This window comes from Phyllobates terribilis, unplaced genomic scaffold (assembly GCF_046119375.1).
Source record: "Phyllobates terribilis strain yellow unplaced genomic scaffold, ASM4611937v1 Scaffold_7__3_contigs__length_470593459, whole genome shotgun sequence".
NCBI classification, from domain to species: domain Eukaryota; kingdom Metazoa; phylum Chordata; class Amphibia; order Anura; family Dendrobatidae; genus Phyllobates; species Phyllobates terribilis.
The window spans coordinates 458,100,447-458,115,505 of NW_027362767.1; the positions used below are offsets into that span (position 1 = coordinate 458,100,447).

At 46.4% G+C, this 15,059-nt stretch overlaps 1 protein-coding gene across 4 annotated transcripts in view; it reads left to right on the forward strand.

The window, feature by feature from the left end:
* The window catches only part of PCDH19 (protocadherin 19), a 236,536-nt gene extending 225,560 nt beyond the window's left edge, over positions 1-10,976 (forward strand). For all 4 annotated transcript variants that reach the window (XM_073642197.1, XM_073642198.1, XM_073642196.1 and 1 more), the window contains exon 5: positions 5,685-10,976. In XM_073642197.1, coding sequence (XP_073498298.1) covers positions 5,685-6,274 — 590 coding nt within the window. In that variant the 3' untranslated portion in view covers positions 6,275-10,976. The remainder of the gene's footprint in view (positions 1-5,684) is intronic.
* The last annotated feature ends 4,083 nt before the right edge of the window (positions 10,977-15,059 follow it).

Consider the following 15,059-nt stretch of genomic DNA (forward strand, 5'->3'; position numbering starts at 1 on the left):
TCCTGCACCTGCTCCCCCATAACAACGTGCTGGGCTGATGTTTTCCTATCTCCTTTAAGTGCCGCTTTCTGGCTCCGGAGTATTTATAGTCTTACTGTACAGCGGCAAGAAGCCGTACGTCATATTCAAGAGGCTTAATAAGATTGAAGCAGCTGTCTGTTTGTTTGAAGTCATGGCTCAACTTCCTTGTCTGAATCAATGCTGGAAGTGCTATGTATAAATCTGTCTTGTTAGGAGACGTAAAGCGAGAAGCGCCGTCCGGCCTCCGCTAAACCTGGGATCTTCTTCTCTGCTCTCGGTTATTTTCTATGGAAGGTAGAACGTGATGGTCCAGTAATTGCTATCGTCTACCTGCTGCGGATTTTTACACCCGTGATTATAAATTAGTAAATTAAATTCTTCTGTTGCTTCGACACTAAGTTTCTTTTTCTACATTTTGTTTATTTTTTTTCATCATTTAACTTTTTTTTTTTAATCATTTTTTATTTTTCTGTAAATATTTTATATAAAATAATAAATATAAAAGTGTAACAATGAAACTTTTCTTAGTGCGGCATTGACAGAGGAGATTGTTAGTAATTTCTATATTTGCGGCTTCTGTGGAGTAAACTCCTCTCTGTTCTCAGACCTCCCCATTATGAAGCATTACTAACCCTTCGCCCATGCTGGTCCCCGGGGGTCTCTGTTGGGTCTGCGCTCTATATGTTCCCCTTATTTCTTCTGTAGATGTGTAGGGATGAGGCTGAGGACGCCGTGCTGCCCATCGGGGCTGTTGTATTATTTCTTATATTTACCGAAGGATTATAGAAAAGTACAAAACAGCCGGTCGCCGCCTTATGTCGCCTTTTTGCAAATATCTCCTCAATTTCGACCAGTCCGAGCTTATTTACATTTCTCTAAAGCCAAAAAGTCCAATATCAGAATATTGTTTATTGGATTTAATGAGTCATTTTTATTTCATAAATCATTAGGGCACGTGAAAATAAGAAACTTTGTAGCAGATCTTATCAATGCGATCTGCTTCCTTCGGCTCCAGGACAGATCGATCACTGTCAGTTCATGCGTAAAATCTGTATCCAGTAAAGACAGATGATCCCATTACTGAGAAAGGGCAGTTAGTGCTTGTAACATTCTATGGAGAGGAGATGTGGGAGGAGGAGGAGGCAGCTAGGGGCAGAGGTGGAGGACGTAGAGTCAGAGGTGGAGGACGTAGAGTCAGAGGTGGAGGACGTAGAGTCAGAGGTGGAGGACGTAGAGCTGGAGAACGTAAAGGTAGAGCTGGAGGACGTAGTCAGAGGTGGAGGACGTAGAGCTGGAGAACGTAAAGGTAGAGCTGGAGAACGTAAAGGTAGAGCTGGAGGGCGTAGAGTCAGAGGTGGAGGACGTAGAGTCAGAGGTGAAGGACGTAGAGTCAGAGGTGGAGGACGTAGAGTCAGAGGTGAAGGACGTAGAGTCAGAGGTGGAGGACGTAGAGTCAGAGGTGGAGGACATAGAGTCAGAGGTGGAGGACGTAGAGCTGGAGAACGTAAAGGTAGAGCTGGAGAACGTAAAGGTAGAGCTGGAGGACGTTGAGCTGGAGGGCGTAGAGTCAGAGGTGGAGGACGTAGAGTCAGAGGTGAAGGACGTAGAGCTGGAGAACGTAAAGGTAGAGCTGGAGGACGTAGAGTCAGAGGTGGAGGACGTAGAGCTGGAGAACGTAAAGGTAGAGCTGGAGGACGTAGAGCTGGAGGGCGTAGAGTCAGAGGTGGAGGACGTAGAGTCAGAGGTGAAGGACGTAGAGCTGGAGAACGTAAAGGTAGAGCTGGAGGACGTAGAGTCAGAGGTGAAGGACGTAGAGCTGGAGAACGTAAAGGTAGAGCTGGAGAACGTAAAGGTAGAGCTGGAGGACGTAGAGCTGGAGGGCGTAGAGTCAGAGGTGGAGGGCGTAGAGTCAGAGGTGGAGGGCGTAGAGTCAGAGGTGGAGGGCGTAGAGTCAGAGGTGGAGGGCGTAGAGTCAGAGGTGGAGGACGTAGAGGCAGAGGTGGAGGACGTAGAGGTGGAGGACGTAGAGGTGGAGGACGTAGAGGTGGAGGACGTAGAGGTGGAGGACGTAGAGCTGGAGGACGTAGAGGCAGAGGTGGAGGACGTAGAGGCAGAGGTGGAGGACGTAGAGGCAGAGGTGGAGGACGTAGAGGCAGAGGTGGAGGACGTAGAGGCAGAGGTGGAGGACGTAGAGGCAGAGGTGGAGGACGTAGAGGCAGAGGTGGAGGACGTAGAGGTGGAGGATGTAGAGTCAGAGGTGGAGGACGTAGAGGCAGAGGTGGAGGACGTAGAGGTGGAGGATGTAGAGTCAGAGGTGGAGGATGTAGAGGCAGAGGTGGAGGACGTAGAGTCAGAGGTGGAGGACGTAGAGTCAGAGGTGGAGGACGTAGAGTCAGAGGTGGAGGACGTAGAGGCGGAGGATTCTTATTTTCACGTGCACTGTTGATTGATGAAAACAAAAACATTTGAAACAACACTTAATAATAATAATAATAATAATAATAATGTCACTTACTGTTTAACAACTTTTGCCGCAGATCATTAACGCAGAACAATAAGGAATTTATCATAAGACTTTGATACTGAGAGCCTGGGGAGGGGTCATCATCAGGATTGTGGGGTCTGACTCCAGGCATCATCACCGGTCAGATGTTATTGAAGTGAATGGGTGTTGTGCTGCAGTACCGAGAACGGCCACTACACAGTGAGGGGCGCTGTGCTGTTCCACTATGTACACTATATATGTCTGATTGCTGCCAGAGCTGCAAATAGCTGATCAGCAGGGGGGCCAGCTGCCGGCCCCCCACCAATCTGATATTGATTACTTATCGTGATCAATATCTATGTCCAGGACAATCCCATTAAATATGCAGCAGACGTAGCGCAGTGATGGCTCCCCGCAGCGCAGTGATGGCTCCCCGCACCACATGTCATGCGTATAAACGAGCCAGTGAGGTCTGAGGGCAAAATACAGCAGAAGTTACTAGGAAATGGGGTGAAAGGAGCTCAAGGGAAACGTTGGGAAATGTTGTGAAATTCTTCAGCATGGAGCTCGTCAATGTCCAGTGGTTTTACCTTATAAAATATCAATTTTCTAAGAAGAATGAAAACCCGTGGTATGTCTGACCCCTTGTACACGATCTGCTCTTTGGGGACTTCTAGTTATGACCAGACCTGTGGCTCCATCTCTGTCCATCACCTGCACTGACACTTATTAGTACTTTGCACTTTATTAAGTTGTTTTTGCAGTTTCTGGCGCAGAAGTGGATTAAAAAGTAACGGAAAATGTAACGAAGGACAAATTCTTCTCCTGTCTGCCGAAATAATTACTGACCTTACCCCGTGAGCCCCGTACCGCCACAGTGGGTGCTAACTACAGCTGTGCATTGTCCTACACCTGCAGGGGGCACCTTACCCTTGAGCCCCGTACCGCCACAGTGGGTGCTAACTACAGCTGTGCATTGTCCTACACCTGCAGGGGGCATCTTACCCTTGAGCCCCGTACCGCCACAGTGGGTGCTAACTACAGCTGTGCATTGTCCTACACCTGCAGGGGGCACCTTACCCCGTGAGCCCCGTACCGCCACAGTGGGTGCTAACTACGGCTGTGCATTGTCCTACACCTGCAGGGGGCACCTTACCCTTGAGCCCCGTACCGCCACAGTGGGTGCTAACTGCGGCTGTGCATTGTCCTACACCCGCAGGGGGCATCTTACCCCGTGAGCCCCGTACCGCCACAGTGGGTGCTAACTACGGCTGTGCATTGTCCTACACCTGCAGGGGGCACCTTACCCCGTGAGCCCCGTACCGCCACAGTGGGTGCTAACTACGGCTGTGCATTGTCCTACACCTGCAGGGGGCACCTTACCCCGTGAGCCCCGTACCGCCACAGTGGGTGCTAACTACGGCTGTGCATTGTCCTACACCTGCAGGGGGCACCTTACCCCGTGAGCCCCGTACCGCCACAGTGGGTGCTAACTACGGCTGTGCATTGTCCTACACCTGCAGGGGGCACCTTACCCCGTGAGCCCCGTACCGCCACAGTGGGTGCTAACTACGGCTGTGCATTGTCCTACACCTGCAGGGGGCATCTTACCCCGTGAGCCCCGTACCGCCACAGTGGGTGCTAACTACAGCTGTGCATTGTCCTACACCTGCAGGGGGCACCTTACCCCGTGAGCACTGTACCGCCACAGTGGGTGCTAACTACGCTGTGCATTGTCCTACACCTGCAGGGGGCACCTTACCCCTTAAGCCCCGTACCGCCACAGTGGGTGCTAACTACGGCTGTGCATTGTCCTACACCTGCAGGGGGCACCTTACCCCGTGAGCCCCGTACCGCCACAGTGGGTGCTAACTACGGCTGTGCATTGTCCTACACCTGCAGGGGGCACCTTACCCTTGAGCCCCGTACCGCCACAGTGGGTGCTAACTACAGCTGTGCATTGTCCTACACCTGCAGGGGGCACCTTACCCTTGAGCCCCGTACCGCCACAGTGGGTGCTAACTACGGCTGTGCATTGTCCTACACCTGCAGGGGGCACCTTACCCCGTGAGCCCCGTACCGCCACAGTGGGTGCTAACTACGGCTGTGCATTGTCCTACACCTGCAGGGGGCACCTTACCCCGTGAGCCCCGTACCGCCACAGTGGGTGCTAACTACGGCTGTGCATTGTCCTACACCTGCAGGGGGCACCTTACCCCGTGAGCCCCGTACCGCCACAGTGGGTGCTAACTACGGCTGTGCATTGTCCTACACCTGCAGGGGGCACCTTACCCCGTGAGCCCCGTACCGCCACAGTGGGTGCTAACTACGGCTGTGCATTGTCCTACACCTGCAGGGGGCACCTTACCCCGTGAGCCCCGTACCGCCACAGTGGGTGCTAACTACGGCTGTGCATTGTCCTACACCTGCAGGGGGCACCTTACCCCGTGAGCCCCGTACCGCCACAGTGGATGCTAACTACGGCTGTGCATTGTGCTACACCTGCAGGGGGCATCTTACCCCGTGAGCCCTGTACCGCCACAGTGGGTGCTAACTACGGCTGTGCATTGTTAGACCAGACCACTAAAGAGCAAGAGGACCCCACAGCAGGGCCCATAAGGTCTATCTTGATGTTTATATTTGGATGGTGGGCATTTCATCTTCTTTGGTGGTCCCACCCTGCTCCCATGGACTGATAGACGCTAGTTCCTAGAGTCTGGTTTCCTCCGCGCTCCACCGAGGCGCAATGAATATCCAGCTGGTGCGTCGTTTCCATCTCTGAGCCATTGACAAGTTATTCGTTCTCCGATTGCTCAGATTCATAGGACGCAGTTCACACAGTGATGGCGCTGATAGTGCTTTAAGCTCTTGTCTGATTGGTGGCCATGCTGATTACTCCTGTCACCAGAGCGGGAGCGATGTCTTCTGGCTGCACATCGGATCGATGCATTTTCTCCACAGAGCTGTTGTACTTTGCACATATTATTAATAAGACACATTTAAGCAAATATAATAAGGATACAAATTATAGCAGGTAATTATGGTTGTAAATATGAGGCGCACGATGCAGCTTTTCTCTAATGGTAATTACAGCTTATTACACGACGCGCCAAATCAAATACTGATTTCCCATTTCTTTGTTTTAATCCTTTTTTTTTCTTTCTTCTCTTTCGTTCAGATCAGAGTGAAGGTTTCCACTGCAGAGAAGAGTGTCGGATCCTCGGCCACTCCGATAGATGTTGGATGCCCCGTGTCCCCATCCCAAATCGAGCCAAGTCCCCAGAGCATGGAAGAAATGTAATCGCTTTGTCTATAGAGGCCACCAACGTGGACACTGAAGCTTTCGAGGACTGCAACACTAAAAGAACTTTTGCAACTTTTGGCAAAGATGGAAATGAGCATACTGCTGATGACAGGTCTTCTACCTTGAAAGGGAAAAGGACAGTGGAGCTGCCCATCTGCAGCCCGAAGGTAAACGGTGCCATCCGCGAAGCAGGGAACGGCTGTGAGGCCGTCAGCCCCATCACTTCTCCTCTGCATTTAAAGAGTCCTCTGCCCGCCAAACCCACCGCAACGTACAACATCATGCATTGCACTGGAAGCCGTGACATGGAGCAGTTCGTAAGCAATGGTCCTTCCCGACCTTCAGAAGCAGAGCCCCGGGGGGCAGACAGTGAAAATGTATTGCATGAGATCAACCCTTTACTCCAAGAATGTCGAGAAAAAGACTCAATGGCTGTAAAGAGACTAAAAGACATTGTTCTCTAAGCCCCAAGCCTACTGTATGGGAAAAAAAAGTCCATCCAACAAAAGAATGACTTCAAAAAAAAAAAAAAAAAAAAAAAATGCCAGTTGGTTTTTAACGGCTTACTTACCAATGGTTCACAAACTGCTGTATTTAAAGCTTCCCTAAATGTATTGTTTATAAATAAAGGCTATCGTTATGTGACAATCCCAAACTCTCAATATGTGGCAGGGGTGATCCATCCACGCAGGCAGCCGGAAGACCCGAACCTTTCATTTCTTTCTTCTCCTCTCTTCTTGCTCCCAAAAAAACACGGAACCAGTTATTATTGCCATCAATGTACAAAGTATTATGTATGTATTAAGTATTTTGAATTTATATATTTTTATAAACATATATATCAAAATTATAATATAAATTAGCTTATTTGTACAGAATGGAAAAAAAAAAATTAGAAAAAAAAAAAAATAATCAACTTTCAGGAACCAATTTCCAAAAAATCTGCCCTGGCTGATAATTTTGTAGCATAGTTGTGGATGGGCCATGCCACCGTTGATGGGGGGACAGATAACCATGGTCCTCTCGGTTGCGTTGTTGCCCCGGACACCCCTGCGGCGTTACAAGCCCTTTTGCTGTTACATGCTATCTGTACTATTACTGTATTTGATATTTAACATTTTTTTTTGTCCAGTGATGGCAAAAGGCATTCAAGTAAAAATGGAAGAAAATTAAAAAATGTAATTTGTAATCTCTATTTATTTATTATATTCTATTCACTAAAATCTGGGATTTTTTTTTTTATTTTTTTTTACATTTTACGCTAAACTTTTTTTTTTTCAAATTATTTTAAAGCCAATTTTTTTTTTACCTTTTTTTTTTTTTAAATAATAATTCACGTGTAAGTTTATGACTTAGTTTCGTAATTTAAAATGCTATTTATCAAAAATAATGTGAGATTTTGTGACTATACATTTTTACATTCATGGAGACTTTCTCAATGACTTTTTTTTGTTGCTCATTTTTATTTTCCAGATTCAAGTCCATACTCTCCAATTCAGAAGTTTTTGTTTTTTTTATATTCTCGCACTTTTATTGTTTTTTTTATATTCTCGCACTTTTATTGTTTTTTTTTTATATTCTCGCACTTTTATTTTTTTTTTTTTTCATTATGAAGTCAATTTATATTTTCTATGTCAACTCTTCTTCATCTATTTTTTTCAGCGTGCTCCCAAGAAAGAAATATTTCTCAACTGTTCTGATATCTGTTTTTTTTTTTTTGACAATTGTATAATATAGAAAGGGTTTACATGATATTCTGTTTGTAAAATAGTCTTACAAGATGTTACGACAAAAAAAAAACAAAAAAACATTATAATTCACTGACAGGAAGTGAAAAAATAAGATGAAAAAATTAAAAAGTTTTTAATTTCAAAAATGGCGTGATGGCCATGCTTGGAGCTACAGTGTTACGTGACCCTTCCTTGTTGTCTTTGGTAGAAATGTAGCAAATATCACTGATTATTTTATATTTAGTTTTTTTTTTCCAGAATAGAATTATTTTTATGTTATTTTTATGTCATTTTGAGTTTTCTTTGTTCTATAGTCTCAAGTTAGGGCCGTGGGCAAACATCTGCAGTGCCGGGTCTGTTCCTTAGCCGAGGTTGTCGTTCTGGACATGGACTCGGCTGCTGGATGCCGGGACGAGCAAAAAAGGCCACTGCACCTTGACCTGGGGGTTTGGATGAGGAGAAGGGTCCTCGAACTGAACCTGGGAGCGCTGAGCTATTGAGAGGAAAATCAAAGGTGTAAGGTGCAAAGTGGGCGTCCAGAGCTTTATTCTGGAGCACAAAAGTATAACAACAGTAACTTTTTGGCGCAAGGTTTTCCGTAGACTGAACCCAATGTTGAAACGTTGCTCGTTTTCTGCTTCTCTGCCCCAAAATCCGCTCCACATTTCTGTTTCTTAAACCATGTTGATCTTTTGGATACTGTTGTGGGTGATGGGGAAGTCGCCCCTAAGCAAGCATGCCCGCGTCAACCCTGGTGCACACTTGACCACCACTGGGTAGCCTTCTTCTGGACCAGCATGGCATACAAGTAATAGGTTGTTCTTCTTAAAAATGAATTCACATTCACTATGTACAAGCACTTTTACATTTATGGTTTGTTGTCATAAAACTTTAAAATGTATTAAAAACGACCAAGAGCAAGTAAAAAAACTAGATTAAGTTTAGGCAATCTTGGTGCGCTAAAATTTTTTCATGAGCCTAGAAGAATATGGCTTCTTTCCTCCAGATACAGAACCGCTCTTTTCCATGGGGTGGGGAATAAATGCTGCATCATTTTGCCTTTTTATTGCAATTTAGTAGAGCTGCAATACCACACATGGCCACTAGGATGAGTGGCGCTGTTTACGGGACAAAATCAGCAAGCGCTTTTAATTGTGCCTCTAATAGTGTAGAAGAACCATTATAGGTCAGGAGGGCGCACAATGATTTATTATACCAGGGCATAAAAATATATATGGCAGCTAGCAGCGAAGACGGGCTGTGGCGAGGGCGGTGTGTAGCCATGGACTAGGAAACAAGCATCCATCCCCGAGTCAGTGCCATTTCCGTACACGCAGGGATGTAAAAGTCTTTCCATTGCCAGGTCTTACACAGCTGTACGCGGCTCTTACTGACATGGACAGGAGTCCTATACAGATCCAGTATGGAAGAGAGGTGACAGAAATGGACTTTAAAGTCAACCTGTCATTTCAGGTGACTGATCAGAATAATCAGTCCTGTGTGTACATGAGGAATAACACTACTTCTGGCCACTATATCACTTTTTATGCCATTTTCATCAGTTTTCCCTTCTGCAGTCCAATTCTCTCATTTTCTGTTGACTCTGAGCTAGTGGGTGCAGACAAGCTGCTCTGATGTCTCCCTGCAGGACATTATACAGCAGTACTGAGCAGTGCAGCTGTAAATCCAGCATCGTGATGAGACAAAACACTAGAAACAGCAGCGACCTGCAGGACATTATACAGCAGTACTGAGCAGTGCAGCTATGAATCCAGCATCGTGATGAGACAAAACTCTAGAAAGCAGCAGTGGCCTGGAGGACATTATACAGCAGTACTGGGCAGTGCAGCTGTGCATCCAGAACTGGGATGATACAAAACACTAGAAAGTAGCAGCGGCCTGAAGGGCATTATACAGGAGTACTGAGCAGTGCAGCTGTGAATCCAGAACTGGGATGATACAAAACACTAGAAAGCAGCAGCGGCCTGGAGGGCATTATACAGCAGTACTGAGCAGTGCAGCTGTAAATCCAGCATCGTGATGAGACAAAACTCTAGAAAGCAGCAGCGGCCTGGAGGACATTATACAGCAGTACTGAGCAGTGCAGCTGTGCATCCAGCATCGTGATGAGACAAAACTCTAGAAAGCAGCAGCGGCCTGGAGGACATTATACAGCAGTACTGAGCAGTGCAGCTATGAATCCAGCATCGTGATGAGACAAAACTCTAGAAAGCAGCAGTGGCCTGGAGGACATTATACAGCAGTACTGAGCAGTGCAGCTATGAATCCAGCATCGTGATGAGACAAAACTCTAGAAAGCAGCAGCGGCCTGGAGGGCATTATACAGCAGTACTGAGCAGTGCAGCTATGAATCCAGCATCGTGATGAGACAAAACTCTAGAAAGCAGTAGAGGCCTGGAGGGCATTATACAGCAGTACTGAGCAGTGCAGCTGTGCATCCAGAACTGGGATGATACAAAACACTAGAAAGCAGCAGCGGCCTGAAGGGCATTATACAGCAGTACTGAGCAGTGCAAATGTAAATCCAGCCCTGAGATGAGATAAAATACCAGGAAGCATCTGCATAGAGCACATTATACAGCAGTAGTAATCAGTGTAACTGGGAATCCAGCATGTGTGTGAGAGAGAACAGCAGCACCACTACAGCCATGTGGAGGACATTATACACAATACTAAGCAGTGTAGCTGTGAATTCACCACTGAAATGAGTGTCGCATAGATGTCAGTGTGTAGCAGTGCTGAGTAGTGCAGCTGTGAATTCATCACTGGGGTGAGATAAACACTTACTAGAATGGGCAGCTGCATGGAGGTAATTATACAGCAGTGCTGAACAGTATAGTTGTGATTCCAGCTCTGGAGTGAGACAATTAAACACAAGAAAGTCGCAGCGGCATTTCTGTTTGTCTGTCGGCCTGTGTATCCCTCCTACTCCCCTCTCTCACTCCATAGACTATAATGAGCAGAAACTGTTCCCTCACTAAATGATCAGTAGCAGATAATTGGAGAAAGACAGAAAGACACATATTTCTCAGATGAATTAATGTTACAAAGTTCTTTATCTTTACTATCAATTTATGGGGAAAATCATTTAAATCTGGAACACCCGAGCCTTATCCAGTTTATGTGGAAATCAATCCTAATCTTTCATGCCGCCGACTGTTTACATAGAAATTGCAATGATTGATGGTGTAAACCATTTCTAATATCGGAATGTTAATAAATTGCTCAATGCTTTCATGAAAATGTATCTGTCAGATGGAAAACATTCGTAGATTCATCTCCATAATTTCCGTCTCGCTCCATGCAGGAATAGATGCCGCTTCCTTGGCTAATCATCATCATTGATTTACTGCGCATTTCACAACAGTCACTGATATTTTTTATTTTAATTAATTAAAAAATGTTTTTTTCTGTAGCTATTGTAACATTACTTTCTATAGGTTTCGGTCCACCTGAAACTTAAAGGGTTATTTTTTTTTACATTATATTAAATTGGTAAAATTGAAAAGTACTTGGAAAAACAAGCAAATTTGCATTTTACATGTTATTAAAAATCCTCTTCCTTCTCAAGAACAAAGGGATTATTAATTTTGATGTTACCTGTGATACCGGCCACTTCTGCGTCTGTCAGTGGTGGTCAGTCTCCTATGCATTGCTCTGAAGCTGGTGGGAACTTTGGATTTAGCCGGCTCCACTGCCATCCCGCTCCTCTGACGCTACAGACGTAAAGCCGCCTCTGCTGCTGCCGCTTCAGAGATTGCACGGTTTGGGCCAATCTGCTGCCGGTCCAAATTCTCAATCATCAGGTGAGCGCTGCCCTCCCAGAAGGCAGGAGAGCAGATTGCTCCTATCAAGAAGATGAGACAACCCTTTAAAGGCGGTTTCCTTGGGAAAGGCCATCAATCAGTGGGAGTGTGACGCGCCCCCCGTGTACAGGGGCCACTTCACCCATGGAGCCCTTCGCGGTTCACATCGCTCCTGTATACCTAATAGTGGCTGTCCGGGGTCTTGCCAAGGTAAAGTGAATTGGATGAATTGAGAATACCCGACACCAGCACCACCAAGACCTCTAATGGTGTCTAGGAATACAAAACTGATGGCGTATCAATCATTCCGAAGCTTGGGACCCCCCGATCAGCCGACAGAAGGGGCCGTGCTGCTCCAGTCACCACCAGGTCCTCTGGATCGTTCAGCATTCTCATCATTGTGGTGTCTGTACCTGGAATTACAGCTTTAGGGTAAGTTGTCGTGTCCTAATATCGACCCAGGTAGTCGGTGCCCTATACATTACCCCACAATGCCCCATTTATCTGTCAGCCGTGTGCCCCAATCCTGGCACCAAGAAATCTGCAGATATGACATTGGTGAGGGTGACCGGAGCTGCTGGTTAGTGGAGTATAGAGGCTGGAGCCAGCGAACCTGTAATGCGACCATGGAGGGGTCTTCATTGCCCCCCTGACCGCTCATATGTTTAATCCCCCTTGTAGGAGAGGATTGGGGGTGACTCTGGATAACGCAGTGTAAATACCCCTAGGAGGGCGCTGGCTGTACTGTGCTTCATTACTGTGGAGCAGTGATCCCGGGACTGTGCAGAGCCGCTGATCCGACTGTGACTGGTGAGACTCCGCTGGGGAGGAAGGTTTCAGGAGAGTCGTCCTACTGGGATCTGATGTGCTACTCCATCCTGTGTCTGATGTCCTGTCTCTGATGTTCTGTCTCTGACCTCCTGTCTCTGATGACTTGTCTCTGATGTCCTGTCTCTGACGTCCTGTCTCTGTTTTCTTATCTCTGATGTCCTGTCTCTGATATCCTGTGTCTGACCTCCTGTCTCTGACCTCCTGTCTCTGATTGTCACGGGTATGTCAGATGTGACAGACAGTTTCCCTGCAGTTGGTTGCAGGAGATCTCTTTGTTTTGCATTACAGACACCTTCTTGAATCTGTCTTACTCTAGGACCCAGCGGCTACCTCTCTCCGGCTAATTGACACCCAGGTCTGGGTGTTTAAATACTTCCTGTTTGCTATAGGGAGGTTCCGGTGATATTCACATGACCCCCTGTGAAGGCTTGGAGCTGTTGCAGTCTGGTTACTTCCTCTCTGGTGCTAAGAGGCCATGCGTGTAATCTCTCTGAAGTCGGCTCAAGCTAAGTTACTTCCCCTGTGTCCATCTCCCCGTGCTGTCTTTAGTTGTTAGTGGGGATTGACTGGCGCTCATCCCCCCTTCCCTAGCCAGGGCCTAGCTCTAGGGAGAAACAGGATTTTAGGTTCCTCATCGGAGATTGGTGAGAACCCAATATAGGGACGGTAGGGAAGACAGGGTGATATCAGATCAGCATAGGAGGTCTCCACTCCCTTTTTCCTTAGTGTCTGGGCTCCATTCCCCTCATCCCTCCATGTTGCACTTTGTCTACACTGCGTGACACTGATATCCTGTCTCTGACCTCCTGTCTCTGATGTCCTGTCTCCTACGTCCTGTCTCTGACGTCCTGTGTCTGACGTCCTTTCGCTAACGTCTTGTCTCTGATGTCCTGTCTCTATTGTTCTGTCTCTGACCTCCTGTCTCTGATGTCCTGTCTCTGACCTTACCAATTTGGTTACAAAGGTAATCCTACCCCTGCGCCCAACCACAGTGGCAACTGCACCATCTCAGTGCAAAATGACCTGGATCGGACCTCCTATCCGGGCCTTTACAATGGAGAGGATTGGTGTGAGGACAACTCCCATGACTGCCCCTTTCACCTTCTCACACTGGTAATTGTTACCAGCCTCTAGCAGGTAGGAAGGAGTTAAGAGGACCTGTACGAGAGCCATCCAGTGCATATCCTGCATCTGTCCACGATGGTGCCATATTGGGTGGGGAGAATGGAATCAGAAAGCCCATCTGAGCAATTTCAGTGACGTTTCATTAGTGGTGAAGCCCTGGATCCCCGGAGCAGACGATCTGTGCAGCAAGCTCCTTGGCTCCAGGTTATGTTCTATACTGTTGGGATTACAGACTTTATTTCGATGCATTCTCGCGTGAAACAGCTCCACCCTCATCCACTGGATGTCTCTGGTATTGCAGCTCAGTGGCTTTCAAAGAAAGGCTCATGGTCAGAATTAGAAAGAAATAGCCGATGCTCTTTTCTAATCACGCAGAGCTCCATTAATGGAAATCGCCGGCATTTTTTCCTTGTCTCTATTCCTGACCCTCCGGGATCACAGCGGCCGATACGTGAATGCACAAACCACAACTACTCTGTTATCAGAACTGCAAATCCAGCATAAATTAATACGACGTTCCATCCTTCCACAACCTTCTAGACATTTCCTTAACAACAAACGTTAAAGCGTTTGTTTCTCGCTGAATCTACAAGAGATAATTTTGTCAATTCCAAGTGGCACTAGGGAGTACACCGAATAAGCGAGTAAATTACTTCCACCGCCGCGTGCTCTTGTTTACAGGGCCGGCAAAAATAAATATGGATTTATGGCAAACAAAATCTGATTGTTTGGATTAAATCAAATTACTCATCCGGCTGGAGACAACCTTTCCTGCAATATTCTCAAAGGAACCATAAAGTATCTCAATGCAATCAGATGTTTGCCGGAGCTGCTCCGAGGTTACAACGTTTCCACCCCACGAACAGAAGGAGCTTTTAGTATTGTTTTGTTATTATTATTAGTATTGTAACATAATTTAGACACTGAAAGTTTTGGTTTGAGAAATGGTTCGGTACTGACCCAAAAAGTAAAAATAAAGACGACAACTATCAGCGGGGCACTACCGTGTCCATATAGCATCGCGGACGGCTAGACGTCTACCTCCTAACCACTCTCCATAATTTATACATTGTCAGGTGCCACAAATGTCTGATGGTTGCCCTAGAACTTTTCATTCTTTCCATTGGGTTGCATCATCAGTCTTTTTCGACGGGATGAAAGTTGCTACAGGTCTCTTCATAAAATGAGCCCAGCATGACAACATGGCATAAACGGTGGGACTGGAAATAAATAATTCCTCTCTTAATTAGAGATGATACCAGTGTTCAACAGAATTCTGAAAAAAAAAGTATATATTTTCAGTCTCGCAAAATGTTTTCAAAATCCATAAATATGGAAACATTCCGCAACTTCTGTTATTTTTCCTCCAGTCCCGGCCCGGCCCGTCCATCCTGCTTTGCTAACTTTTCTAAAGCAGAAGAAGCTTGTCAAGGAGGGTGATGTCTGTGACCTGAAACAAATCAGAAAATTTAACATCACAAAATTGAAGTAGGGTAAGTCACAACAGCGATGTGCTCCAGCCCTTAATTAGAGTACGGTTCTTGCAGTGGTGAAATTTAGCTGAAAATATCCCAATTTCAACAGGAGACACTAACATAAAAATGAATCTCTTTTCCTAATCGTCTCCCGCACAACTTGGTCCCAGGCGGCATTTAAGTTTCAATGTCAAACATGTCTGGTTGAAATCATGGTCGGGCAGCGCGAATCCGCTGTCAGGTTCCCTTTAAAGTAACAGT